Source organism: Stegostoma tigrinum, chromosome 34 (assembly GCF_030684315.1).
Source record: "Stegostoma tigrinum isolate sSteTig4 chromosome 34, sSteTig4.hap1, whole genome shotgun sequence".
Classification (NCBI taxonomy): domain Eukaryota; kingdom Metazoa; phylum Chordata; class Chondrichthyes; order Orectolobiformes; family Stegostomatidae; genus Stegostoma; species Stegostoma tigrinum.
Window position 1 is genome coordinate 17281471 of NC_081387.1, and position 27628 is coordinate 17309098.

The following is a 27628-nucleotide window of genomic DNA, read 5'->3' on the forward strand; positions in this document are numbered from 1 at the left end:
GATGCTGTCTGACCTGCTGTGCTTTTTCAGCCTTACACGTATAGAATCTGACATCTCTGCAGGAGCTCCTCAGAATGGTGTCCTAGGCCCAACCACCTTCAGCTGTTTTAATGACCTTCTCTCCATCACAAGGTCAGAAGTCAGAATGTTTGTTGATGATTGCACAATGTTCATCCCCATTCACATCTTTTCTGATATTGAAGCAGTCCATGTGCACATGTAGCAAGGCCTGGGCAACATTCAGGCTCGGGTTGAAAAATTGGCAACCATCTCCTCTTGACATTTGATAGCATTACCATTGTTGAATCCTCTACTATCAACTTCTTGGGGCTTGACCAGAAACTGAACTGGATCAGCTATACAAATACTGTGATGACAACAACGGGTCAGAGGCTGGAAATCCTGCATGAGTAACTCTTACCCTGACTTGCCAAAGTCTCTTCACCATCTACAAGGCACAAGTCAGGAACTGCTTTTCGACCTGTCTGGACAAGAGTTGCTTCAATAACTTGCAAGACACTCAACATCATCTAAGATAAAGCACCTTAATCACCATCTGAAGCAGTCACCACCTCACCATCAATAGTGGCAGCACTATATATCAAATGTAAATGCACTGCAGCCACTTCCAAACCTGTAGCCTCTACTGCATCGAAAGGCAAGGACAGCAGACACATAGGAACGTGACCACCCGCAACCTCCCCTCAAAGCCACACACCATCCTGACTTGGATCTATGTTGCCATTCCTTCACTCTCTCTGGGTTAAACTCTTGGAATCCCTTCCTAATGCCATGATATGGGTCTACCTACGCTTGAAGGATGAGGTGCTTCAAGAAGGCAGCTCACTATCACCTTCTCAAGGGGAATGTGGGATAGACAATAAATGTTTCCCTGGACAATGATATCAACTTCCATGAAGAAACAAAACTGCAACGCTTTATGAAAATTATAGTTCAGATGATAAGCACAATTTTTATTTGAACCTACCATTTTCTGATTTACAATTGAAAATGCTATCACAAGAACTCCAGAAATAGAAAAAGAACAATACAGCACAGGAACAGGCCTTTTGGCCCTCCAAGCCTGTGCCGGCACATTTTGCCCTTCCATACTAAAACTATTTTCACTTACAGGATCCGTGGCCTCTAGTCCCTTCTTATTCATGTATTCGTCCAGGTGTTTCTTGAAAGCTTCTATTGTGTCTGCTTTCACCACCTCCTCCTGCAGCGCGTTCTCGGCACTCACCACAGTTTGTGTGAAAAATGTGTCTTGCACATCACTTTTAAACTTGCCCCCTCGCACCTTGAACCTGGGTCCCCTAGTAATTGACCCCTCCACTCTGAGAAAAGTCTCATACTTTTCACTCTATCCACACCATTTACAATCTTATAAGCTTCTATGAGGCAAATAGTTGCAAGAGTAGACCATTTGGCCCATCAAACCGGTTCTGTCATTCAATACAAACATGGCTGAGCTTGGCTGTCAACTTCACTTTACTGCCTAGTCCCAAACCCCTCCATTTCCTGGGACAACAAATCATCGCTGGGTGAAAGTACATTTAACTCTTTACCTAATAGCATTGAACAAATATCCTCACCAAATCCTGCCAGCTATAAGTAGGTCATCTTGGAGTCTTTAACTTGTGTAAAGGAATCAATTTCCTCTCAAACTAAAATTCTGACATTCAAAGTTCTTTTTATTACTTACCTCATTAATGGCTGCTTTTCTAAAGAGAGTGGCCAAATTGGCCCGTTGTATTCTGGATGATACCTGACCTGATACAGCCAATTTTACAGTTAGGCCAAGGTCTGGGTTGACACTGTCATAGATTTATCTCTCAACAATGTTCTCATTTGGCATACCTTGCCACTGAGCCATTTAATGCATGGTCTACCCTTTACATGAAACAGTCCATATAATCCAACTGGTCAATGCTGATCATGTATGAGCTTCCTCAGCTTCCCAGTTCATTGTAACCTATTAGTGAAGCCTTCTACTCCTCTCTCCATCATGTATTGATTTGCTTCCCCTGAAAGGTCTTCTTGCTATTTGCCTTGACAATGCCATATGATAGCAAGTTCTGCAACTGAGTTATAAAGCATTATGCTCTTGAGCACTTAGCTGTATCCACCACCCATTGCACTAATTACATAGATCTAAATCCTTTCAGTCTGATCAACATTCCTGTCCCACAAACCTGGGGACTCTCACCAAATTATTAAAAGGTCTGAAATAAACCCTTTCTATATCCCATTCATAACACACCTTTCATCATTTAATGCTCCACTTTATGCCAACCCGCTACTGCCTGCTTTTAAAACAATTTAAAGCCATACTTTACCTCCTATTCCACGAGTTCTTACCTTAGCTATCAATCGCCGATGTGGAAGATTGTCAAAAGATCTCTGAAAATTCAAGTATACAACATGAGCTGTACTCCCCCTGTACATCAGGTCAGTGATATCTTCAACAGATTCCAGCAAAATAGTTCAACATGACCTCTGTTTCTTGAATCCAAACTTAAATATTTTGTTTCCTCTGATCATTCAGGAGTTACACATTAAACTGAGGTAAACAAAAACAGAAGGTGACTAAAAGTATCCAGCATTTGTGTGTTATGTGTGAGCCTGTGTTGTGCAGATTTCTTTCAATGGATTGTATAGGCAGAAACTGTTTCTACTGGCAGGTGGGTCAGTAACCAGAGAACATAGAAGCAGAATAAAAATCCATTGCATTTCCCCACGTTTCTGCTTTCACTCTTTTCCCTATAGCCCCCTTGTTATAGGAACTTGGGCAAAATGAGCAGAAGTAGGCCATTTGGTCATTGAACCTGCTCCTCCAATCAGCTTCACCATTGCTGATCCTTTAACCCCCCCCCCCCCCCCCCACTTTATTCTTCCCATTGTATCCTCAGGTCCCTTGATACTGTTAATATTGAGAACTCTATCCTGAATACTCTCAATGACTGAGCATCCACAGCTCTCTGGTGACATGGTTCATCACACTCTATAATAAACAATATCTTTTACCTTTGGTTCTAGGCCTCCGCAGTACACCCTACACTGGCCTTTCTTCATCTATCCTGAGAACATTTTCCACCTCAACACAGCCTCTGCATTCACTTGGATCATCGCCAGCATGATGGCAACGCCGAACACCAGTCACTGCCCATCTCTACTTCCAGCATTCCTAAGTAACCCTTCCCTACTTCAACAGACCACTTCTCAATCACCCCCGGCAACGTTTTCCTTTTCCATGGCACCGTAGGAGGCACAGCTCCTGATGTTTTACTTCCTCACTGTCTAAAGATAGAAACATTCCATCTAAGGGAAACACCAACAGTGTACCCTTTTCGATTTAGTTTACTGTCTTTGCGATCTCAATCTTTTGATTCATTATTTTACGGTCTTATGAATCAACATTGAGTTTAACAACTTTAGACCTTAATTTTGCATCATTTCACTTCATCTTCTTTACATCTTTCAACGTTTTAGTTTACTTGCTTTTGCTTTCACACTACAGCTGGTCATCACCATTCACACATTCTCGAAATACAGTTTTACTTGGTTTTGACGCTTGTCCCACTGCCCTGACCTTTGGCCTTGCACCATTAAGTCATTTGTCGTTTAACTACTCCTGTCTTCTACCCTATCTCAGGCTCCCCCTTTTGTTCCTTTTCTCCCACCATCCCCCATTTCACCGGCTGAAAATCAGTCGCATGTCACTTTTCATAGTTCTGATGGGATGTTACTGACCTGATAAATTGACTATGTATTCGCCTCTCCGCAGACACCACCAGACCTGCTGAGTATTTCCAGCAATTTGCCTGGTCCTCAATAAAGACTTAAGAGAATTAGCAAAAATACCATCATGGAGATTAAGAGAACTGTTTCGTATCCAACAAGTTGTTGTGATCTGGAATGCACTGCCTGCAGATGAAGTAGACTCAGCAGTAACTTTCAAAAACCAGTCAAATGTAGAAACACAGGAAGAAGGATAAACCATTTTGTCACTTCAGCTGTTCAGCCAGTTAACCCTAACACCACTCTGTATTTGAAAGTGAAATGTTTCCAGGACAATGCAGAAAGAACAGGGAATTAGGAGTAACTGTATCGCGTTTTATCAAACAACTGAAGGGGAATGATGAGTTAAAAGGATTTGACAATTTCATATGTATTTCATAGCATCCCTACAGTGTGGAAGCAGGCCATTCAGCCCACAATGACCATCTGAAGAGCATTTCACCCATCCCCAAACCCCTACCCTATCCCTGTATTTCCCATGGTTAACCCACCAAGCCTGCCTATCCCTGGACACAATGGGCAATTCATTATGGCCAATCCACCTAAACTAAACATCTTTCAACTGTGGGAGGAAACCAGAGCGTCAGGAAGAAACACACACTAACTTGGGGAAATGTGCAAGCTCCACACAGACAATCACAAAAAGGTGGAAATGAGCCTGGGTCTCTGATGCTGTGAGGCAGCAGTGCTAACCACTAAGCCGCTGTGCTGCCCTAAGCACCGCACTGCTATGTGTAACATTTTCTATAGTATGTGTTGGGCGTCGCTGACAATAGGCGATAAGTGCAGAAGACTTTGAATTGGATTCCTTTAAGTAATTTCTGATTCTCCTGCTTGATGACAGGCAGTAGAAATTAAAATTGGCAGAAATGTGTAAAGGATGGCTGACTTAACATTGTCATTTTACATCAATATTCAAAGTTAACTTTCCAATAATGGGTGTACCACAAAGCCACAATGCTGCTGTGTTCTGTAATTTACTTAGAGGTAAATGTGCAACTCAGCTGTAGTTTGCTCCTTTGCACTTTTTTATGAACACAATCCACCCTGGCTAAATTTACAACTGCTTTATTCCAGAGGGTAGGGTTCATAAAATATGTTTGTGCAACTACTGTAAAATGTATATACCTGTGTAAACGACAATGGCATTGAATTCATGTTGTGGAACACTGTAATAGGAAAATAGTAGAGATGATGAATGAACACTTTCAGGCGAATGCACAGATTATGTTACACAAATGTAACATGCCTACACTTACATAATTTACGACAACGGTGTGTTGCAGTGATAAACCAGTCCAGAATGTGTTATGTAACTCACTGGGTGTGTAACAAGCCTGAATATGCTGTAATGAACAGCACAATGCGCTGCAAATGTCTAACACTGCTCTATACACTGTAACAGACTATATTGCAAGGATTAATTCTGGATATGTAGCATTATAGTGTTATAGGGTTATCTCACTCTCTGGCAGTTCGCATGGCACTCCTGAAAATATTATATAAGACACTTTGTTAAGGACATAACAGTCTTGCTTTTGTTACTGTCTGTTATAACACTCCTGTCATATGCCACCAGCCCTACCTATACTATAGAACATGGTGGGTTGCAGGAGGATACACACCTTAAATATATTGTATAGCACACTAATTGTTGCCAGGGTATAATATGATGTAACCATATGTACACTATATATACACATTATGCGTTAAAGGCGTATAACAGATTTGTCAATGTTATATAAGACACTGAAATACTGACATTCCACCCCTGGCTATGTTACATGACTGTAACATTCCAGAATGGCCCAGATTTTCCAGGGAGTGGCAATCTCAGACCGGTTGCCACTCTGGACAGTTTTTATGAAAGAAGCGTGTTCTGCATTTTTCAGAGAAGATTCTACTCAGACCTCCCTCCCAAACATAGAGGCATGCTCCTGTTCTAACAGTACTTTTGAGGTGGTGAAAACTCAGTGAGAGGTAAACCCCGCAGTCCCCTTTCTCACAGCAATCAACCATGCTGCCCTGGCTTTAAATATACTGAGAGGACCCTGTTTCAGAGGGAGCAGGTGCCAAGTCTCGTTAAGTCTGGGCTTGGGGGGATGGGAAGGGAATGGTGACAGGGTTAGTTCAGGGGATAGGGATCCAGTGGTAACGGGTGAGGGAGAAGGGTGGGTTACAGGGTATGGGTGTTTCAGGAATTGGGTTACAGGGAAGGCTGAGTGGCAGTGAGGGTATTTTGGGAGGAATTGGGTCCAGTCGCTGTGGCATGGTTGTAGGGGAGGTGGTCAGGGTTAGATCTGGTAGAGGGGCTGTGGATTCGGTAAACTTGGGGAGGGGGTTCAGGTTGTGGGAAGAGGTGACAATGAGGGGTTGGGTCAACTCCTGTGAGGGGTGGGAGTAGGGGTCAGGTTCTTGAGGAGTGGGAAGGTCAGGTCTTTGAGGAAGGTTGGCGGATTGGGTCCCTGATGTGTCAGGTCAGGGTATGGGGAATGTAAATATTTTGGGACTTGTGTAGTTGAGTGCGTGGGGTTAACTAAGGGGTCAGTTTAATACTTACTCAGGAGTTAGACTATGTATTTAATTGTCTAACATTTCCTGAGTAACGATTTTACTTAATTTCTTTTAACCATGTGAAATCTCTAATTTTTAAGAAGAATTTCACAGTGTCCCATGTGTAATGGGAATACTGAGAAGAACTTCCTGATGCATACTGGAATAATGACTGTATGGCCAGTGGAAAATCTGTCCCGATCCTCTAATGAATCCAAGTAAGATAATTCCTCAAACTCTCACAATGAGGAATATTCCTCTAACTCATCTGTGAGAAACATCCTTCTATTGTCACTTGACGTTCAACGGGATACCATCATTCAATTGCTTACAGTCATCATCCTAGGGGCTTACCTATGACCAGAAACTCAACTGGACTTTCCACATAAACAAGAGCAGGTTACAAAACTAGGTTAGAGGCTAGGAATACTGCAGTGAGTAACTCACCTCCTGGTTCCCCGAAGCCTGTCCACCATCTGCAAGGCACAAGTCAGGAGTGCAATGGAATACTCTCCACTTGCCAGGATGAATGCAGCCCCAACAACACTCAAGAAGCTTGCCACCATCCAGGAGAAAGCAGCCCACTTGATTGACACCACATCTATAAAATCCACTCACTCCACCATCAATGATCAGGCATATCAGTCTGCATTACTTACAAAATACACTGCAGAATTTCAGGACCTTAGACAGCCCCTGCCATACTCAAGGCCACCATCTAAGAGTTAAAAGCAGTAGGTAGATGGGAATGCCATCATCTGCAAGGCACCTTCCACTCACCATCCTGACTTGGAAATATATCAGCATTCCTTCACTGTTGCTGAGTCAAAATCCTGGAATTACCTCCCTAATGAGACTGTGGGTCTACAAACAGCACGTGGGTTTCAATGGTTCAAGAAGTCGCTCATCTTTTAACAGGCATCTAGCCAGCCAGCAGCACCTATTTCCCATGACTGGATTTTATAAAAAAGAACCTCCAGTGAGGAGCACTTCGATAATTCACTCAGAGATGAAGTTTTGTCTAACTCACCCAATGATATTCATTCTTCTAACTCACCAGAAAAGAACTTTTCTTTATCTCACCCAGAGATAACCATTTCACTCAATCAACCAGTCAGGCACATCCATGTAATTCACCCAGCAAAACCATTCCACTAACTTTTCCAACATCAACCTGACGTCTAATTCTCCACTGCTCTAACTCACCTGGAGAACGCTATTCCTAAAAATCTCCCAGTGAGGATCACTGCCCTAACTCACTTGGATACGGAATATTTCACTAACTCACCCAGAGATGACCATTCCTAAAAAATCTCCCAATGAAGATCATTCAAACTCACACAGGGAGGGCTTATCCTCAAACTCAAACAGGGAGAATAACTCTTCAGCTGACCCAGTGACGGCCGTTGACTAATTTACCCCATGAAGACCATTCTTCTCACTCCCCCGAGTGATCATTCCTTTAAGGCCTGCAGACTGCGATATTCCTCTAGCTCATCCAATGAGTACCATCTCTCTAACCCACCCAGTACCATCTCTCTAACCCACCCAATACCATCTCTCTAAGCCACCAAAAAGGAAAATCCTTTTAACCCACCCTGTGAGGAACGTCCCTCTCACGCTCTCAGTGACAGTAATTACATTAACTCACCCTGTGAGGAACATTCCTATTATTCACCTTATGACAAACATTACTGCACATCATACAGCGAGGAACATCACCATAAATCGCCACATGAGGAACATTAGTGTGATTCACCAAGTCATAATCATTACTACAACTCACCCAGTGAGGAACATCACTGTAACTCAGTGAGAACCATTACTGTAACCTACCTGTGAAAATTGTTACTCTGACTCACTAAGTGAGAAACATTCCTGTAACTCACCATGAAAAAAATTATTGTACTTCACCCAGTTAGGAACATCCCTCTAACCCACCCAGTCAGAATAATTATTATAACTCACCCAATGAGAAACATTACTGTAACTCACCCTGTGAGAAACACTACTGTACATCACACAGTGAGGAACATTACCATAAATCACCACGAAGACCATTACTGTGATTCACCAAGTGAGAATCATTACTGTAACTCTCCCAGTGAGGAACATTACTATAACTCAGTGAGAATCATTACTGTAACTCTCCCAGTGAGGAACATTACTATAACTCAGTGAGAATCATTACTGTAACTCTCCCAGTGAGGAACATTACTATAACTCAGTGAGAATCATTACTGTAACTCTCCCAGTGAGGAACATTACTATAACTCAGTGAGAATCATTACTGTAACTCTCCCAGTGAGGAACATTACTATAACTCCGTGAGAATCATTACTGTAACTCACCCAGTGAGGAACATTACTATAACTCCATGAGAATCATTACTGTAACTCTCCCAGTGAGGAACATTACTATAACTCCGTGAGAATCATTACTGTAACTCTCCCAGTGAGGAACATTACTATAACTCCGTGAGAATCATTACTGTAACTCACCCAGTGAGGAACATTACTATAACTCCGTGAGAATCATTACTGTAACTCTCCCAGTGAGGAACATTACTATAACTCCGTGAGAATCATTACTGTAACTCTCCCAGTGAGGAACATTACTATAACTCAGTGAGAATCATTACTGTAACTCTCCCAGTGAGGAACATTACTATAACTCCGTGAGAATCATTACTGTAACTCTCCCAGTGAGGAACATTACTATAACTCCGTGAGAATCATTACTGTAACTCACCCAGTGAGGAACATTACTATAACTCAGTGAGAATCATTACTGTAACCTACCTGTGAAAATTGTTACTCTGACTCACTATTTGAGAAACATTCCTGTAACTCACCATGAAAAACATTATTGTACTTCACCGGGGGAGGAACATACTGTAACTCAACCAGTGAGGAACCATTATTGTAACTTACCCAGTAAAATTATTACTGTAATTCACAAAGTGAGAGTCATTACTATGTCGCACTGTGAAAATTGTTACTCTGACTCACCCAGTGAGAAACATTACTGTAACTGTCTGAGGTCTATTCTTCTACCTCACTGACTGAGGAACATTATCCAATGCCCACAGTTATGTCCATTTTTCTAACTCACTCAGTGTAGGAAGTCACTCTGAAGTATTCAGTGAGAAACATCCCTCTCACTCATCCATTGAAAACCATTCCTCAAACACACCCATTTAGGAACATTGCTCTAACTCACCCAGTCAGAATAATTATTATAACTCACCCATTGAGGAACATTACTGTAACTCACCCTGTGAGAAGCATTACTGTACATCACACAGTGGGGAACATTACCATAAATCACCACATGAAGAACATTCTGTGATTCACCAAGTGAGAATCATTACTGTAACTCTCCCAGTGAGGAACATTACTATAACTCAGTGACAATCATTACTGTAACCTACCTGTGAAAATTGTTACTCTGACTCACTATTTGAGAAACATTCCTGTACCTCACCATGAAAAACATTATTGTACTTCACCTGGGGAGGAACATACTGTAACTCACCCAGTGAGGAACCATTATTGTAACATTTCTAGTAAAAATTATTACTGTAATTCAAACAGTGAGAATCATTACTATGTCACACTGTGAAAACCATTACTCTGACTTACCCAGTGAGAAACATTACTGTAACCCTCTGAGGTCTATTCTTCTATCTCACTTACTGAGAAACGTTCATCCAATGCCCACAGTTAAGTTCATTTTTCTAACTCATTCAGTGTAGAAAGTCCCTCTGAGGCATTTAGTGAGAAACATCCTGCTCATTCATCCATTGAAAATCATTCCTCGAACACGCCCAGTTAGGAACATTCATCCAACTCAGCCATTGAAGAACATTCCTATAACTTACCCAGTGAGGAATATTCCTCCAATTCACCCATGAGGAAATTTCCTCTAAGTTGCCCAGTGAAGAATATTCATCCAAATCATTCAGTAAGGAACATTGCTCAAATTCTCCAGTGAGGAACATTCCTCTAAGTTTCCCAGTGAGGAAACTTCTTCTAGCTCACCCAGTGGGGAGCATTACTGTAACTCGCCCAGTGAGGAACATTTCTCTAATCCGCCCAATGAGGAACATTGCTCTAACTCACCCAGTGAGGAACATTTTTCTAACTGACACCATGAAGACCATTCAACTACTCACCCAGTCAGGATCTTTCCTCTAATCTTCACAATAAAAACTATTCAGTGAGGAAATCTCCATGAACTCACCCAATGAAGAACATTCCTCTAACTCACACAATGAGAATCATTACCGTAATTCATCCAGGCAAAATCTTTTTTATATCTCACCCAGTGAGAATCATTACTGTAACTCACACAGTGAGGAATATTACTGTAACTCAGTGCGAAATATTACTGCAGCTCACCCCATGAGGAACATTGTTACACCACACCCAGTGAACATCATTACTCTAATTCACCCAGTGAGGAACATTATTTTACATCACCCAGTGAGGAACATTACTTTAACTCATACCAGTAAGAATCTTTACTATAATTCACATGGTGAGATATATAACTGTAACTCACCGATAGAGAATACTTACTGTAACTCACCTGGTGAGGAACCTGACTGTAACTCAGTCAGTGGGAATAATTACTCTCATTTGTTGAATGAGAATTAAAACTGTACCCACCCAGTGAGAAATATAGCTAACTCATCCTGTCAGGAACATTATTGTAACTCACGCAGCGAGAAACGTTACAGTAACTCACCCAGTGGGAATCATTACTCTTACTCACCCAAGAAGAATTATTACCATAACTACTCAGTGAGAATTATTACTGTAAATCACCCTGCAAATATCATTACTCCAACTCATCAAGTGAGAAACATCACTGTAAGCATCCAGTGAAGAACATTACTATAACTCAACCTGCAATGAGCTGTACATCACCATTGAGGAAAAAATACTGTAACTCACACTGTGAGAAACATTACTCTAACTCACGCAGACAGAATCATTACTGTAACTCACCTAGTGAGGGACATTACTGTAACTGACACAGTGAAAATCATTATTGTAACTTGCACAGTGAATAAAATCCTTAAAATGCTTATTTCTGTCCTCATCCAGACAAGTTCATTTGTTTATGCAGATAGTGAGGATCATTAATGTAACTCATACAGTCTGGATGATTCCTAAACTCACCCAGTCAGGGCCATCTGTCTACTCTCAGGATTCATCTAAAGCACATTTTGAGGACTTTCCTGTAAGTAACCACTAAGAAATATTCCTTTCTGTCACTCTGTGAGGTCTATTCCTCTATCTCACTGACTGAAGAATGTTTATCCAGTTATGTCCATTTTTCTAACTCACTCAGTGTGGAACATCCCTCTGAGGCATTCAGTGAGAAATATTCCTTTCACTCATGCATTGAAAACCATTCATCTAACTCACCCAGTGAGGAACATTCCTCCGATTCTCCCAGGATGAAATTTCCTCTAAGGACACCACTGAATAGCTTTTTTCCAACTCACGTAGTGAGTAACAGTCCTCCAACTTGCCCAATAAAAAGCATTGCTCTAATTCATCCAGTGAGTATCATTCATCTAACTCACTCAGTGAAGAACATTCCTTAAACTTACCCAATGAAGACCTTATTACCAAATCACCTAGTCAGGATCTTTGCTCCAATTGTCCCAGTAAAAACTATTCCACTAACTCACCAATGAGGAACATTCCTGTAATTCACCCAATGAGGATACTTTCTCTAACTCACCTGATGTAGACTGTTCATTAAACTCAGTAAGTGAGAAACATTACTGTAACTCACACAGAGTGGACCATTCCTGTCTTCACTGAGGAAGATGCAAAAAAAAATCCCAGAAGTAGAGATCCAAGTTGCTTGGGCTAATGAGGAGTTAAAGGAAATTAACATGAGTAAGAAGGTCACACTGGAGATATTAATAGGGCAGAAAGTTGTTAAATCCCCAGGACCTGAAGGTCTTCATCCTAAAGCGTTGAAGAAGACAGCTATCTGGGTAGATGAAGCACTGGTGACTGTCTTCCAAAAATTCTCAAGATTCTGAAATAATTCCTGTGGATTGGATAGTCACAAACATCAGCTCACTATTTAAAAAGAGAGCAAGAGAGAAAACAGGGACTATAGACCTGTTAGCCTTACATTAGCAGGAAGAAAAATGCTGGAATCCATTATAAAGGATTGGAGAAACAGAACTTGGCTGATGATGATTAGGTTGGGCATAGCATGGATTTGTGAGTCCGAAATTACATTTGATGAGATTCTTGGAGTTTTTTTGGAGATGTTACTGACAAAATTGATAAAGGAGAGCCAATGGATATGGTATATTTATACTTTCAGAAGGCTTTTGATAACATCCCTTTTTAGGAGGCTGTTTAGAAAGGTTAAAGTACAAGGGTTTAGCAGGTAATGCACTGGTACAGATCAATGGTTGGCTGACAGAAAACAGATCATTGTAATAAATGGTACATGCTTGCATTAGCAGGCTATAACTAGTGGGGTACCATGAGGATCAGTATTTGGACACCAACTGCTCACAAAATATATCAGTGGTTTGGAGGTGGAGACCAAATGCAACATTTCTAAATTTGTGGATGTTACAAAGCTAAGTGGGAATGTGTGTTGTGAGCAAGATGTAAAACAGCTTCAGGGGGATTTGGGTAGGCTCAGTGAATGGGAAAGAACATGGCAGATGGAATATTATGTGGATAAACGTAAGGTTATTTAGTTTGGTGTCATAAACAGATGTTTCTTAAATGGTAAGTGTTTGGAAAATGAAGATTTACAAAGTCACTAGGTGGCAGTCACCAGGATGCAGATTCAACAAGCGATAGGAAGGCTAATGGAATGTTAAGTTTTATTACAAGATGATTTGAGTACAGGAGTAATAAAGTCTTTCTTCAATTGTATAAGAATTTGGTTAGACCGTATGTGGAGTAATGTGTGCAGTTTTTGCTTCCTTAGCTCAGAAAAATATTATTGCTGTAGAGGCAATGTGATGAAGGCTCACCAGACTTATTCTGGACATGGCAGGACTGTTCCATGATGAGAGATTGGACACACTGGGCCTGTATTATCTAAAGTTTTGAAAAACAAAAGGTGATCTCTTGAAACCAAATACTTAAACCGATAAACAGGATCAATACAGATGTTTCCACTGACAAAGAAGTGTAAAACATTGGGGTGGGGCATAAGGGTGATTCTTAGTTTTAAGATGAGGAGAAATGATTTGAGAAATGATGAGGAGTGTTTGGAATTCTCTATCACAGAGGGCTTAGAGTATGCTTAAGTTGGAGATTGATATATATATATATTCCATTGGCATAAAAGGAATGGGGACAGGCATTAGAATATTAGAACATATAGAATAGCTCAGTTGGTTGAATGACGTATTCCTGCTCCTTTGTTTCAATGTTCCTATGCACCTCTAACTCACCCAGTGAAGACTATTCCTTTGCCTACCCAGTGAGGGCCATTTCTCAGATTGCATAGTAAGGACCATTCCTCTAACTCACCCAATAATGGAGCAGCATTGAAAGAATTCATTCAGTAAACGCCATTAATCCAACCAACCCGGCAATGAAGATTCCTCTAACTCATCCATGTGAAACATTCCTGTAACTCCCCCAGTGTGGAACATTCCTCTAACCCACTCAGCGAGGAACATTGCTCTAACCCACCCAGTGCGCAATATTCCTTTAACCTACCCAACAATTGTCCTGCTTGAAATCTTTGGAGCTCCTCCCCTACTCACTCAGTGAAGATCATTCCTCTAATAAACTGACAAGAATAATTCCTCCAATCTACTAACTGAAGATCATCACCCCACCCACCCATTAAAGGCAATCCTCCTAACTTACACATTGAGGACCTTTCCCCTAATGTACCATTAAGGATCATTCTCCCAACTTGCCCAGTGAAAACCATCCACTTAATTCATCCATTGAAGGCCATTCTCCCAACTTGCCCATTGCAAAGCATCCCCTTAATACCATCTATTGCTATCTCTCTATTGCACCACCTGAAGACTATCTTCTAATGTACATATTGAAGATTGCTCCCTTAACTCATCCATTGAAGATCATAGCTTACGCATTTAATGTGATCCTCTTAACTTATACATTAAAAGCCATGCATGTAATGTACCCATTGAAGATCAATACAATAACTCACCCATTGACAATTCTTCATTTAAACACACTGATAGGAGATATTCTGACACATCCATCAAAACTCTCTAAGATCCTTATTCACCCACTGAAGCTTCTAGTAGTCAAGTCATGACTTTGGAAAAATACTATAGGTTCACTTCACTCATTGCTTTTAATTTGAATATTTCAACATTGTTGCCCTTTTATCCTTCTCTGAGAGTTGTGCAACATGCCTTAATCAAATGAATCTTCATTGCACTCACTTTTCCATGAAGATCAGTCTCACTGCTGGTCTCTACAGTCTCTGGAAAGCAGGTCACAATTAATGCATATTGTATGACTGCGGTTTGGATTTGAACAAGTTGTTGCAAATGGAGTCTGACCGGTACTTCATAATCCTTAGTATAACCTGTACAGACCGTTAGGCTACTGTTCCGGCTGTGCTCCAGACAGAATTATGTTTAATACATGAACAGTAACAGTTCATTCATTCAAACTTGACCTTCCAGAGTTCAGCCTCCTTCCACTATCTTTGACGCGATCAGCATAATTTTATTCCTTCACCTCTCATCACTTTAACCTGCTTCCCCTTGGAAGCATCAATGAAATTTAAGTTACCTACTCCCTCAGGTGCTGAGTTCCACATTCTAACCATTCATTGAAAAAAGACATTTCTCTTGAAATTCCTATTGGATTTATTACCGTGACTGGTTTGGATGTATTGGCCCATAGTTTTGTGCAAATGGAAAATATTTTCTCTGCATCGAACCAATCAGGTCACCGTTCAGCCTTTGATACTATTTTAAAGAGTCCTCACCCCGTTCCATCTTTCCTAACCCTAATTCTATCGCAGGAATGAACTCCCTTTCTTTTATACCTTTCCCAGAGCTTCTAAATTCTTTTCACGGTGTAGAGACAGAGCCATTTTTAAAGAAATGCATTGCTCTATTGTTTAGACACTGAGTGGGATGAGTCACCAACTGCTGTCAGATCTCGGTCCTGCTGTGCTATTTGCTTCTGCTCTCTCCATGTTTGATACACCCTTTCCCAACCATCTGCCCCATGTTTACTACTGCTAGATCTGAATCCGCTGTGTCTCCCTGCCGGTTACACAACTGATTTGTATCTTTCAGCTAATGTCAATACAGTGTGAAGCTGGAGGAACACAGCAGGTCAGATAGCATCAGACAAACAGGAAAGGTGGACCCTTCATCAGGGCTGGGTAGGGGGAATTGAGCTCCAAAATAAATAGAGGGAAGGTGGGACTGGCGAAAGGCAGGTGGGATGGTGATAGGTGGATGCAGGTAGGGGCTAGTGGGGATTGATCAATAGAAAGGGTGGGGCGGATAGGTGAGAAATAAGATGGACAGGTTGTATCAGGAGGCAGGGATGAAGCTGGGGGTGGTGGTGTGGGGGTCTGGACATGGGATGAGGCCAGGGGTGGGGAGATTTTGAAGCTAAAGGATTTTATTTTGAGGCCCTGAGGCGGAATATAAGATGTTGTTCCTCTAATTTTCGTGTGGTTTCATTGCTCCCTTCCACCTCCCCAGTCCTGATAAAGGGTCCCAATCCAAATGGTTGACTTTCCTGTTCCTCTGATGCTGCCTGATCTGCTGTGTTCCTCCAGCTTAGCACTATTTTGACAACAACTCCCAGTATCTGCAGTTCCTGCTATCTTCTGTAACTTTCAGCTATCCAAGATTCAATTTTCTTCAGATGCAGAACAAGTAGAATTTAATAAGGTTTCATGCAAGAAGCTGTTAGCTAAAATTAAATCACTTAGAACTAAAGACAAGTTTTTGACTTGGTTAGGAGATTTACACACAGTGGGAGACAGGGAGCAAGGTAATTAGTATGGATGCAAATTGGAAGGACTTTCATTGAAGTGATGTCCCATATTGGTACTGGGGTACACACTATTTACCAATGACTTGCATAGCACTATAGAGCCACATACTTAGAGCCATACACTCAAGGTTGCGTATGATACAGAGATTGGTGGTACATTTACTGCTGTGAACATACAATGACAGGAATAGATTAAGTGAATGAGCTAAGCCATGGCACATAGATACCCAAACAGGTAAGTGCCACATCATTCTCTTTGGGCCAACAAAAGACAGGTCCTAGTATTAATAAAATAGTGAAAAGCCAGGAAAGATGGAGGTCCAAAGATATTTTCAGATGCATGTACACAGAGCCTTAATAAACAATAAATAGCTGCAAAATGTAATTAAAAAGGCTGACACAGAATTGGCCTTTGTAATTAGAAGACTAGCAAATACAGGAAAATAAATGTCACTAAATGTCTATTGAGTCTACATCTGAAGAACTGTGTACAGCTTGGCACATTGTACCTTGGAAAAGATATATTGGCTTTGGAAGGAGACCAGCGCAAATTCATCAGAATGTTACCAGTGGTCCAATGTCAAATTATCAGTGTGGAATTACAGACATGGTATGTATTCCCTGGAATACAAAAGATGAAGGTTAAGCAGAGATTTGATTCAACGTTGTTTTTAAGCAGTTATTGAAGGAATTGATAAGAATGCATGGCAGGAAAGGTTTTATGCTGCTGGGTATTGTTGGGGGTGGGATTATAGTGTGGGATAAGAGACAATATCCAAGGCAAACTATTCAGGTGAATTAAACATGTTGTAAATAAAGGAATGTGTGAAACTGTCACAAAGAAAGTGGTAAGATGCAAGTTTGATTAATGATTTCAAATCTGAGACCAATATGTTTTTTATAACTGGACACAGAGACAAAAGATAGCTACAGCCAGGTGGCCGCAGTTAAGGTGTGGACAGGTCTTGGTGGAAGTTTGGTGGAATTGCAAAGCCGCTTTGATGGTCTACATTGGTTGTGCTCCAATAAAGAATAAATAATCACTCAGGAGTGAGGATGGGATCTTATTGAAATAGTTCACAATATAAACTAATGGATAGATCTGTTGTGGTGCTAACCTCTGAGACAAGAGATCCAGGTTCAAGTCCCACCTACTCCAGAGGCATGTAATAACATCTCTGAACGGGTTGATTAGAAAATAGATACATAAAATAGCGGATACCTGGGAGTGAGTTAAAGGCTGGAAAGACCACGACTGCAAGACAGAGAGAGTAAAAGGTTATGTTTTTGCTTTATTAAAGGTCATTCTTTCACCACACCCCCATACAACACAACAATAGAAGCATCAGATAGCATCCCTGGTGCCACAGCAGCCAGGAATATATGTTAAACTATGTACAGTACATATCATTATGTTATTTACAATACAAACAACATTCTCTTAATTACACGTGTGGGGAGAAAAAAATTCAACATATATACACATTTATATACGTATAAATATTTTGATTTTATGGGGTTAGGAGCGGGATTAATTACAAAGTCGGCATTTAAAATGGATAAATCGAGGACCTGAAAAAATTAACGCTTTTTTGTTTAAATCTCCTTGTTAAATATATACACAGAACAACATAAACCAGTACAGTCACTTCCTCCAACATTATTCTGGCAGTGGTTACTATAGCAACAGAGATTATAGTCACATCATACAAACGTTAAAATCATGTTGAGGCATGCCTGTGGTTTTTTTTTGTTTTGTTTGTTTCAAATTTTAAAACGTTATTTGTTTATGTATGGCTATCGATTGTCGACTCGGAACTGCGTCGATATTTTCATTCGTTTACTCGGTTTTCACTTTGAATTTGTTTTGTTTTTTTTTGTTTTGTTGTTGTTGTTTGTTGTGTGTGTGTTTATAGCTATCGGAATGCCCCGTAAGTCAACGGGAGAAGGCGGCTATGACTCCTGGCTGTTCTTCCAGCTCTGTGCCCCGTTTCTGAAGGCTACGGATCGAAAGATGGGCGAGTGTGAATTGGCGGTGTTAAGAAAATATAAGCCCTCCCCCAACCCGCACACCAACACCCCCCCTCCAACCCCCCCAACTCACCCCTGCCCCAAACCGGCCACCCACCAAGCCAAGCCAAGCCAACCTCCTTCCTCCTCTGACCTCAGCACCAAACATGCGGTGAAACAAACAGAGCTGCTTCTGTGGGTGTTGGGCAGTTTTAGGACCAGTGGTGGCTGTGGAGATGGTGGGAGTGAGTGAGGGATGGAGCTGGGGATGGAGGTGTTTGAGTTGGGAAGCAGAGAGGCCAACAATAAAAAGAAACAGCAAGAGCTGCAAATGATTGGCGCATGGCCCAAGCAGTCTCGTGCATGTCAATAAAAGGAGCTCTGGTATGGCCTGTATTGCGGTAGTGTGTTTATCTCTTGGGACTGGTTTTTAGCTGGTGGGATCATGGATGGAGCTCTCAGGGATCCCCAGCCCTTGACCCTCACACCACCCACCTCAAACAATCAAATGCCACACTGCCACCCAGCAAAGTAACACTAAAAGCACTGTTGATTGTCTTAATATTTCAAAACATCCTCTTTTCAGCATCAAAGGCCAGAAGTGATTTGAATGGAGACCAGTGGTGGTCACCTGCTCTAAACTTTGCCTCCCACTACCCCTGTGAACCTCACTGACACTGAATACCAAGTGGGGAGTGGGGCCTGATGAGTGGTAGTTTGATGTCCCTGTCTAGGTGTAATGTTAACACTGCTCTGGTACCTAAAGCCTGAAGAGGGGAGCTTGGCAGGTTAGATTAAAATTTCCTCTGTTATCCTCCAGCGGCTTTTTAAAAATTATACCTAAGGACACTGAGCTTGCCTCCAAGGTTAGAGCACAAACCCCGTCTCTCTTTATAATGTTGTTTGAAAGCTGTAGATTGAGCATTTATCCAGGTATGGAGAGTTCTCTGCTGTACCTAGTATAGTCCCTCTCCCCAGACTTTCTGACATCTCAGTCTCTTACCAGGGTGGGTGACACGTTGTCTTCGTCCCATTTCCTGGCAGTTGCTACTTTTGTAACCTTCTCAAAAGAGCAACTCAACAAATTCTACTCTTGGCGAGCAAATGTCTCTATCCCAAGAATTCCATGTTAATTAAACTCTTCATTTGTACATTTGAACTGGACGGACAAAAGTCCATAAATTCCTCGGATCATTGAGGGTAAAGCTGATTTCTGGATTTTGTTTTGGGATTTGGTGCCAGGATGCTTCTGGGCTTGAGATCTAATCTGAAGATGCCAGCTTTGAGGTGAAGAGATGGCCATCAGAGCTGTACCTCAATGAGGGTAGAAGCCCAAGGGTACATGAGAGGGAAAGCTGGAGCGTCTAAAAGCTGGCCAACTCTCACTGGATGTATTCCAAGTGGTTTCAGCAAATAACCTTCTGCCACCAACCATCTTTGTCCTTTGTCAATGTGTGTCCTTCCTACACCAAGTGGAAATTGAACTGACTCTTCTTTGCCTAATTGGGTTTTTTCTGGCTCTCAAACAGCCTTTTCCCTATTACCAATATATGTATAATGCATGCAGGAAAGTGGAGGCCACAATTAGATCAGCTGAGATCCTGTTGAATGGCAGAACAGGCTTGAGGGACTGAATGGGTTATTCTTATTTCTTCCGTTCTTATGCTTTTAAATAGAACAGTCCAGCAAAAGCAAAAAAATGCTTTACCGACTCTACACTCTTTCTCTTGGGAATTTGACCTCAGCTGTGTGGTCCAGATTTGTATTCTCATCCAGGAGACAGCCAGGCAGTCTTGGATGGTCAGCCATCCAGTGGAGCCCTCTTTCTACCATCATCTCATCCCAGTAAATATTTAGACAGGGTGCTAACAGTTCTGCTATGGGAGCACAGCCGTGTTCTCCATTTAATGCCCATAAATTACTCTTCAATCGCTCCTCTTTCTTTGGTCAACATGCACTCACTTCAATGAGCATCATCTTCCCATTTTTCACCAGGCTTAAGGATAATAGAGGATGGTTCTAGTGGTCTACTGAATAATGGGAAAGCTGAATGAAGTAAAGAACTTGCCCAACTTTCTTCGAGAGAAGTGTCTACTGCCATGTAAGCACATTCCCCACAAAGCTTTCACCAGAGAAATAAGGCAAACATGGTGCTAAAAGGAGTGAGCTGGTGCATTACGCCAGCTGAGATTGCGAAAACCCTTCGGTTGGGAACGCATCAGCCCATTTGGACACTGCCTTTGATGGGCTGGCTTGTTGATTGTCAGTCGCACTCTTTCTTTGTCAAGGTAGCTCGATGCTGTGATCCAGTGGGAATGAGGAAATATTTCGGGAGATGTCCATCGGATCACAGATGGAAAATCTGTGACACATCTCTCATGCTATGCATGTCGCTGCCCATGCACAGTCAGAACGGTGGTGTTAATGTGGCATGTTGAAGGTCAGCGCCCAAGTCTATACCAGGGCTGCAGCTGGTGATGGAGTGGGGAATCACAGACACTCATTTCTATGTCTCCTCCCCACATCACGTACATTTTTCAGTAGTCTCTCACTCTTGCTTTACTCCTGTTTACTCCTGAAGGCACTGAGTCCTGCTGGGACACTGATCCAAGAGAACAGAACAACACTGACTTCACCCACCTAGCACAAATCCCCTGCCTCGTGATCCACTCCTCGCAGCCTCAAAGTTACATTCTTGTTGGATAGGCTAAGGCAGTGACTGCAGGTGGATCTATTTGAATTTAAAGAGAATTGCAGCTTTCGACCACCCCACCCAACCCCCTACCACCTCCTCACGAGAAACTCCCATAGTTGCATAACTCTCCCTGCATTGTCCCAGGTGTGGGAAGCTTCCTCTCAATTCTACTTTCTCGTTGTAAGGGAGACGCATAGTTAACCTGAGTAAACCTACCCACACACGACTCTCGTGTCAGCTAACAGCACAAAGTGAGGGTCAAACCTGGGATTTTTCCATGCTTTATAGCTGAATAGAGCAGCATTTGGGGGTGGAGTGGATGGGGTGGAGGGGGTTTGTGAGCTAGGTTGATTGGAAGGAAGAGTAGAGTGGCAGTGCAAACCAGAGGTTTACAAAGCTCAGTTCATGGCACTTTAAAGTATTTTTCAGTTTGCGGATGCGATTTGACATATCCAACCCAACTGTTGTGTGAAGAACAGTCAAAAAAACCTGTGAGCAGTGATTGAAAAAGATGGCTTCGGTCCTTTGATGAGGACTGAAATGGTGGTGTCCAGATTAGGTACTGATGCCTCCCTCTCAATTTGAGATGGAGACTACAGTGTTTTTAGTATTTACTTTGCACAATAACATCACCATGAACTTCCCAGCTTGCAAGCCATATCTTTCCCTGTTGGAGGTGGAGGTGGTTTTATTGTGGGTTTATTTGGTGCTTGGGGACTGGTGAGGTTGAAACTGAGCAGTGCGAGGGCTGGGACAGTCTACAAGTGTCAGGTTACACTGGTACTGAAAAGGAGTGGGGTACACAGGGTTTGAAACTCTTCATCATCAAATAAAAACTTCCCAAAATGTTAGGAAAGCAAGGATCTTTTGGGGAGGAGAAATTGAAGGAAACTGTTTCTTAAATATAAAAGATGCTGGAAAAATTAATGGGGTTGAAAGCAGATAAATCCCCAGGGCTTGATAATCTATACGTAGATTTTGGAATACTTTCCTGGCACATCGGACGGTAGAAGCCCAGAACAAAGCGGCATAGATTTGAGGAGATATACCTGCATTTAGAAGGTGGCGTACCTGTGGATTATCATATCACAGAAGGCTGTGAAGGAAAAAAGTCACTGAACACATTTAAGGAAGAAATAGATAGATTTCTAGAAGCTGAATATAACAAGGGTTATGGGAAGAGAACAGGAGTATGGTGTCGAGATAAAGGATCAGCCATGATCATATTAAACAGTGAAGTGATCTTAATGGGCCAAAATGTGCTCTTTTTTCTATTTTTCTCTTCTGCCAATGTTCTGACCCTCTAAAATTAAAGATTAATCTCCATGCTGTGAAAAGTGGTGGAGGAAAATTATTGAGGAATTGAGATGAATTGTTTTCTTTTTGTTTTCTTTGAAGAGATGAATTTATTAATTCAAGAAATGGCATAGTAAAAGCTGATTTATTGGGACCAGCATAAAAATATTCAGGAACACACTCGATCACTGTTGGCAATCCTGGGTGCAGATCAAAGCAACCATCACTGATTTCCAAAAGAAAGAAAGAGTGTGACGGGAGGCAAGTTTTCTGTCCTGCAGTCTGATAAAATACCGTCAGGGATGAATTCAGATGAAAGTTTACGGTTCTCTCACAGCACAAACAAAAACAGAAGTTGTTGGAAAAACTCAGCAGATCTGGCAGGATCTGTGGCAAGAGAGCAGAGATAAGATTTCAGGTCCAGTGGCCCTTCTCCAGAAACCCTGGTAACCCTGCTTTCTCTCCACAGATGCTACCAGACCTGCTGAGTTTTTCTAGCAAATTTTGTTTGTGTTTCTGATTCCCAGCATCTGGAGTTCTTTGGGTTTTATTATGTTTCTTTCTCTCAAGCCACTGCTGTTGGTTGATTCATCGCTTTATTCCAATGTTGTTAGACTATCAGTAACAGTTCATCAGTTTGTCACTAAGTTTAATACTTTCTGCTGGCTGATTAGAAGCTAGCTGCTCTTACCAAATCCTCAGCTCAACTGAAAATCAACTACCCTCATCAAGACCGGGGTGAATTGGTGTGCAACTGATGCTACCAAATCTTCAGGCTAGTTAGAGATTATCTATCATTAATAGGTCAATTGGAGGCCGGCTAATCTTATTTGAACCTTGGGTCAATTCAAGTGTGAATCCTTCACTGAATCCTCAGGCCATTTATAGAGGGACAACTTTGACCAGATCCTTTGATCAATTAGAGGCCAAATGTTCTTACCAGATCCTTGAGTGAGAAAGAGACTAACATCTGGCCTTGAGTCAACTAGAGCCCAATTATTCTTAACAGACCTTCTGGTTAATTGGAGCCGCTCAGAGCAATTGGAGTCTAACTACTCTCGTTAACTCTCAGATCAATTAGTGTGGTAAAAGATCTGTAACTGGTGTTGGATCAGAGGTCACTTTGTGGTTAACTGCTCTTATTGGATATTCGGTTAATCAGAAGACAATGCTGCATCATACATTCAAGTCAGTTAGGGTATAAGTGCTACATCATATTCGCAGGTCAACTGGGAAGTCACTGCTGTCACAGATAGCAGGTCAATTAGAAGTTAACTATTCTTAGCTGACCCTCAGGCCAACCCAGAAGCTAACACCTCTCTGTGATCTGTGAGTCAAGGTAGAGATTAGATGGGCTAGCATTTTTTTTTTATTTATGCAAGGAGTGACACGTGTAGCCCTGTGATGTTCAAAGTCTGCTCGAGCTTTTCACTCAGTTTTGCCCACAGTAAAAGAATTTGGCTGTTTTTCATCAGGTCAAATGCACACAGAACACTGGAGGACTTCCTCAATCCCACAGTTACCTTTATGCTGCCAGATTTTACTTCAACATCATGTCCCACATTTTAAAGGAAAAATACATCTGCAAAGTGATAGCTAACATGACCAGCATTTAGGATTTCCTGGAATAACCCAGAGATTAGTTGGGTTCGGCTGAGTGGCCAGGACAAGTTGAATAGACTTATGTGCCCTTGAGCAGAGATGATCTAGTCAAGGCATTTAGGACGGCTAAGGGAATCAATTCCACACTGGAGAGAAACTATTTCTCCTGCGGTGGGAGAGTTGACAGCAAAGGGACACAAACGTAAAATGAAAGCTAGGCCACTTAGGTGAGAATTCTGAAAAACAAGAATTCTCAAAACCAGGGATTTGTGGTAATTCCCCACAAAAAAAGCTGTTGCGTTTGGGGCGCAAATAAAATTTTCCAGGCTGGGATCGAGATTTCTTATTAGGTAGAAGCATTAAGGGATATGGAGCAAATGGAGGAGAGTGGGTTGAGAGTTCAATCAGCCACGAGCTAATGAATGGCAGAACAACTGTAAGGGGTTGAATAGCCTTCAGACTTCCAATATTCCTGTGTTCTGAATACTGAGAGCTGCCTACCTGTAACAAAATAGGTGGCCGATATCCAGTGTTATCTGACTTGCAAGCGAAGAATTCACAGTGAAAGTAAGGATCCATTAAGGATCCTGATCTTTAAACATGTATTTCAGTGAGGGCAGTAAGTGTTGGGGATGGGGTGCAGTGATAAGATGTAGGGGACAGTGGAGTCGAGGGAAAGTAGTCAAAGGATGAAATATATTTTTAAAATTTTCAACCTAGCCCGGGGGTTGGGGGTTGTCCATGCATTTTTAAAGGTTATATTTGTTTGCTTCAGGCTTACGAAAGATTTGACTCCCCATACTCCAGCCCACCCAAAGTGAATACATTTCTTTAGACTGTATAAAAATATCCCAGAGTTTTGCTTCATTCGGATTTTGTTTTATATAAGAGAAAACACTGAACAACATTGCTCACAGAACAAATCAAACGTTGCGACTGAATGACCCTACCTCAACGGTGACCCACTATGGTGATACTCGCGAATTAACATGGTTTCCCCTTTCCCCTCCCACCCTGTCCCCTCCCCATGCCCCCATATCCCCGTGACTGGCTTGTGTATGCTTAAGTTGCTGCAATATCCTACACTTAACCACCTCTTGGGGGGGGGGGGGGGTGCGGTAAATGGTTTGCCATTTAAGAAAGAAATTATTATTAATAAAATGGTTAAATACATTTTCAGTGACCAGCAGCCAATGGTAACCTCTACGCGAGCAAGTGTCACATTCAAAGAGACAGGGAAACAAGCAAGCAATTCCCAGTTTGAAATCCTTAACAGCGTGTTTGGAAAGTTGCAGCAAAGTGGCTGTTCTCAATATGCTAGTGTCTCGATTCATCCACCTCACCAATCCACACCTCACCTCTCCCTTCACTTGATAAGATTTGTTGCCAAAATTGAAAGGATTCTGTCCTACAATTCATGCTTGGAATTCCTGCAGAACACTGTATCTTGTTCTTGGGGAACTGCATTCTCTTTATGCTTTTCTTACTCCACTCTCTCTCACTCTACTGTGTGACCTGTATTGAAGGCTCAAATCACAGATACTCACAAATATCTCTCTCAAAGTGACCAGCCATTGTGGGTGAGCCTCGGTAATCAGTGCAGACGATACTGAAACAAAATCAGGGGATACAATTGTAGCCAAGTCTACTCCCTGGCCCTGTCAAACACTTGTGTTGGCGGTGAGTCTCACCTCTGAATCAGCGTTTCGGAGATTTATACCCCAATCCAGAGATTTGATCGAGGTAATCTAGGTTGACATTCCCACTGCAAGACTGAGAGAGACCTATATTGTCAGAGGTGCCATCCTACAAGTTAAAGCATTAAACTGAAGCTCTGCCTGCTCTCTCAGGTGGAATTAAAAGAATCACATTATTTTGAAGAAGATCATGCGCTATTGTGCCTGGTGTTCTGGTCAATATGTTCCTTCAACCAACAGGCGTCTGATCAATAGCACATAACTCTTTGTGGGTGCTTGCTGTACAGTTGTCCACTGCATACTTTGCATTAGAACTGCAAATACACTTTAAAAGCTTGAGTACTTGCCCAGATTGTGAAAGTTGCAGTAAAAATGGAAGTATTTCATTTGTCAGTGTCACCAGTGCTGCAGACGAAGAACCCTTCTTCCCCAACAGCACTCCAGGCCTACAATGCTACATGCTAAAGCTCCCAATCACTTGGCACAAATCAAGATACTGACTATGACTCTATGACTCTGTCTCAGAGTTTACTGCACAGAGGTCGACTATGTCTGACTATATTCACCGTGCCAAAAGACTTCAAGAAACGTAACACTGAATCATGGTTTTTACGTGAACCACATATTTCTTTCTATGAACGGACAATGAGAAAGAGGAAATGAGAGTCTGGTAACTCACTGTGGCAGTTATCTTACAGGATCATGTGGAATATCATTTTTACACTCAGCCAGTATGGCTCTTGGATGACATCAATGGAGCATAAAGCTTAGCTGAGCGCAAAATTGACCCTGTGGCTGATACTGACAGTTTCCTGACTGGTGGGTTTGGTTAAAATTGGCCACTTTAATTGTAAGAAAGAGGTATACATAATGAGAGGGGACAAGGAACTGAGCAAGAGAGAGAGACAGAGTAGGATGCAGACATTTATCTTAGACATGAGCCCAAGATGGGAATATCGGATGAGCAGCACATTGTAAAATCCCTCTGAAATTCAGTTCTAATTAAGTCAATGAATATCATGGAGGAGTATCATGGGATGGGAGAAACTTAGTATTGAATGTCTACCCCAGAAATTATGAGGGATACACAGTACGAGGCAAACAGAGAGAGAGAGAGAGAGAGAGAGAGAGAGAGAGGCCACAATCAAAAATACACTTGAACATAGAAACTAGACACAAATCTGAACAAAGCTGGCAAAATATTGGAACAAAAGGACAGGCCCAATGAAATCCTCCACATGCTGATTCACACTTTGCTAAATTCCATTCCATTGCATAATTTTAAATGGGATGCAATTTAGACTGCAAAAACCAGTGAGATACTAGGTGAATTCTGCATTGGTTAAAGGTGATGGATGCCAGTACAAAGCACTGCAATTGTTCTGATCTTTATGTCCTCAGTTTCTACATCAAACACAACCTTTTACAATACAGCACAGTTAGAGTTCGAAGCTCCTTCTATAATGATAAACAGTGAGTTATGTAAATTTATTAAAATTTTAGTGTAAGTTTGGATTGGTTTTGAGTTTTCTGAATGTCTTAAGTTAATCATCACATTGTAATTGTTTTTGTAGCCATGGTTTTTTTTAACAGTTTTCAAGGCTTGGCTTTAGAAACAGTAGTTGTTTTGTGCACTCCAATGGGTTCTTGTATTTATCCTAGATTGTTTTGCAACTAAACAAGGCAACTAATGGGGCCTCAAGTTTTGTTAAAGACTTCTGAAACTTCTTTTCAGAAAGCTTCAGAACAAAGCTTAAATACGGAAACTTTGGTTTCAGTTTCACTTTAGATTTTGGTTAGTCCTGTGATGTCCTGGGAGGAGGATGGCTACATGGATTAGTGTTCTGAGAAGGGAAGGATTAAAGTTGAGTACATTTAAGCAGGTGTGTGATAGCCCCAGAAAGAACATAAAGTTCCAGTCTAAATGTTGAACTCACAAATGTCTTGAA

At 41.7% G+C, this 27628-nt stretch overlaps 1 protein-coding gene across 15 annotated transcripts in view; it reads right to left on the reverse strand.

Moving 5' to 3' along the window:
* The window catches only part of LOC125446329 (ras/Rap GTPase-activating protein SynGAP-like), a 746401-nt gene that overhangs the window by 99832 nt on the left and 618941 nt on the right, over positions 1–27628 (reverse strand). The window contains exon 19 of one of the 15 annotated variants that reach the window (XM_048519822.2): positions 17652–18379. The exons of the other annotated variants lie outside the window; for them this stretch is intronic. Coding sequence (XP_048375779.1) covers positions 18296–18379 — 84 coding nt within the window. The 3' untranslated portion in view covers positions 17652–18295. Of the gene's footprint in view, positions 1–17651; positions 18380–27628 lie in introns of those variants that run through there. 15 annotated transcript variants of the gene reach the window in all.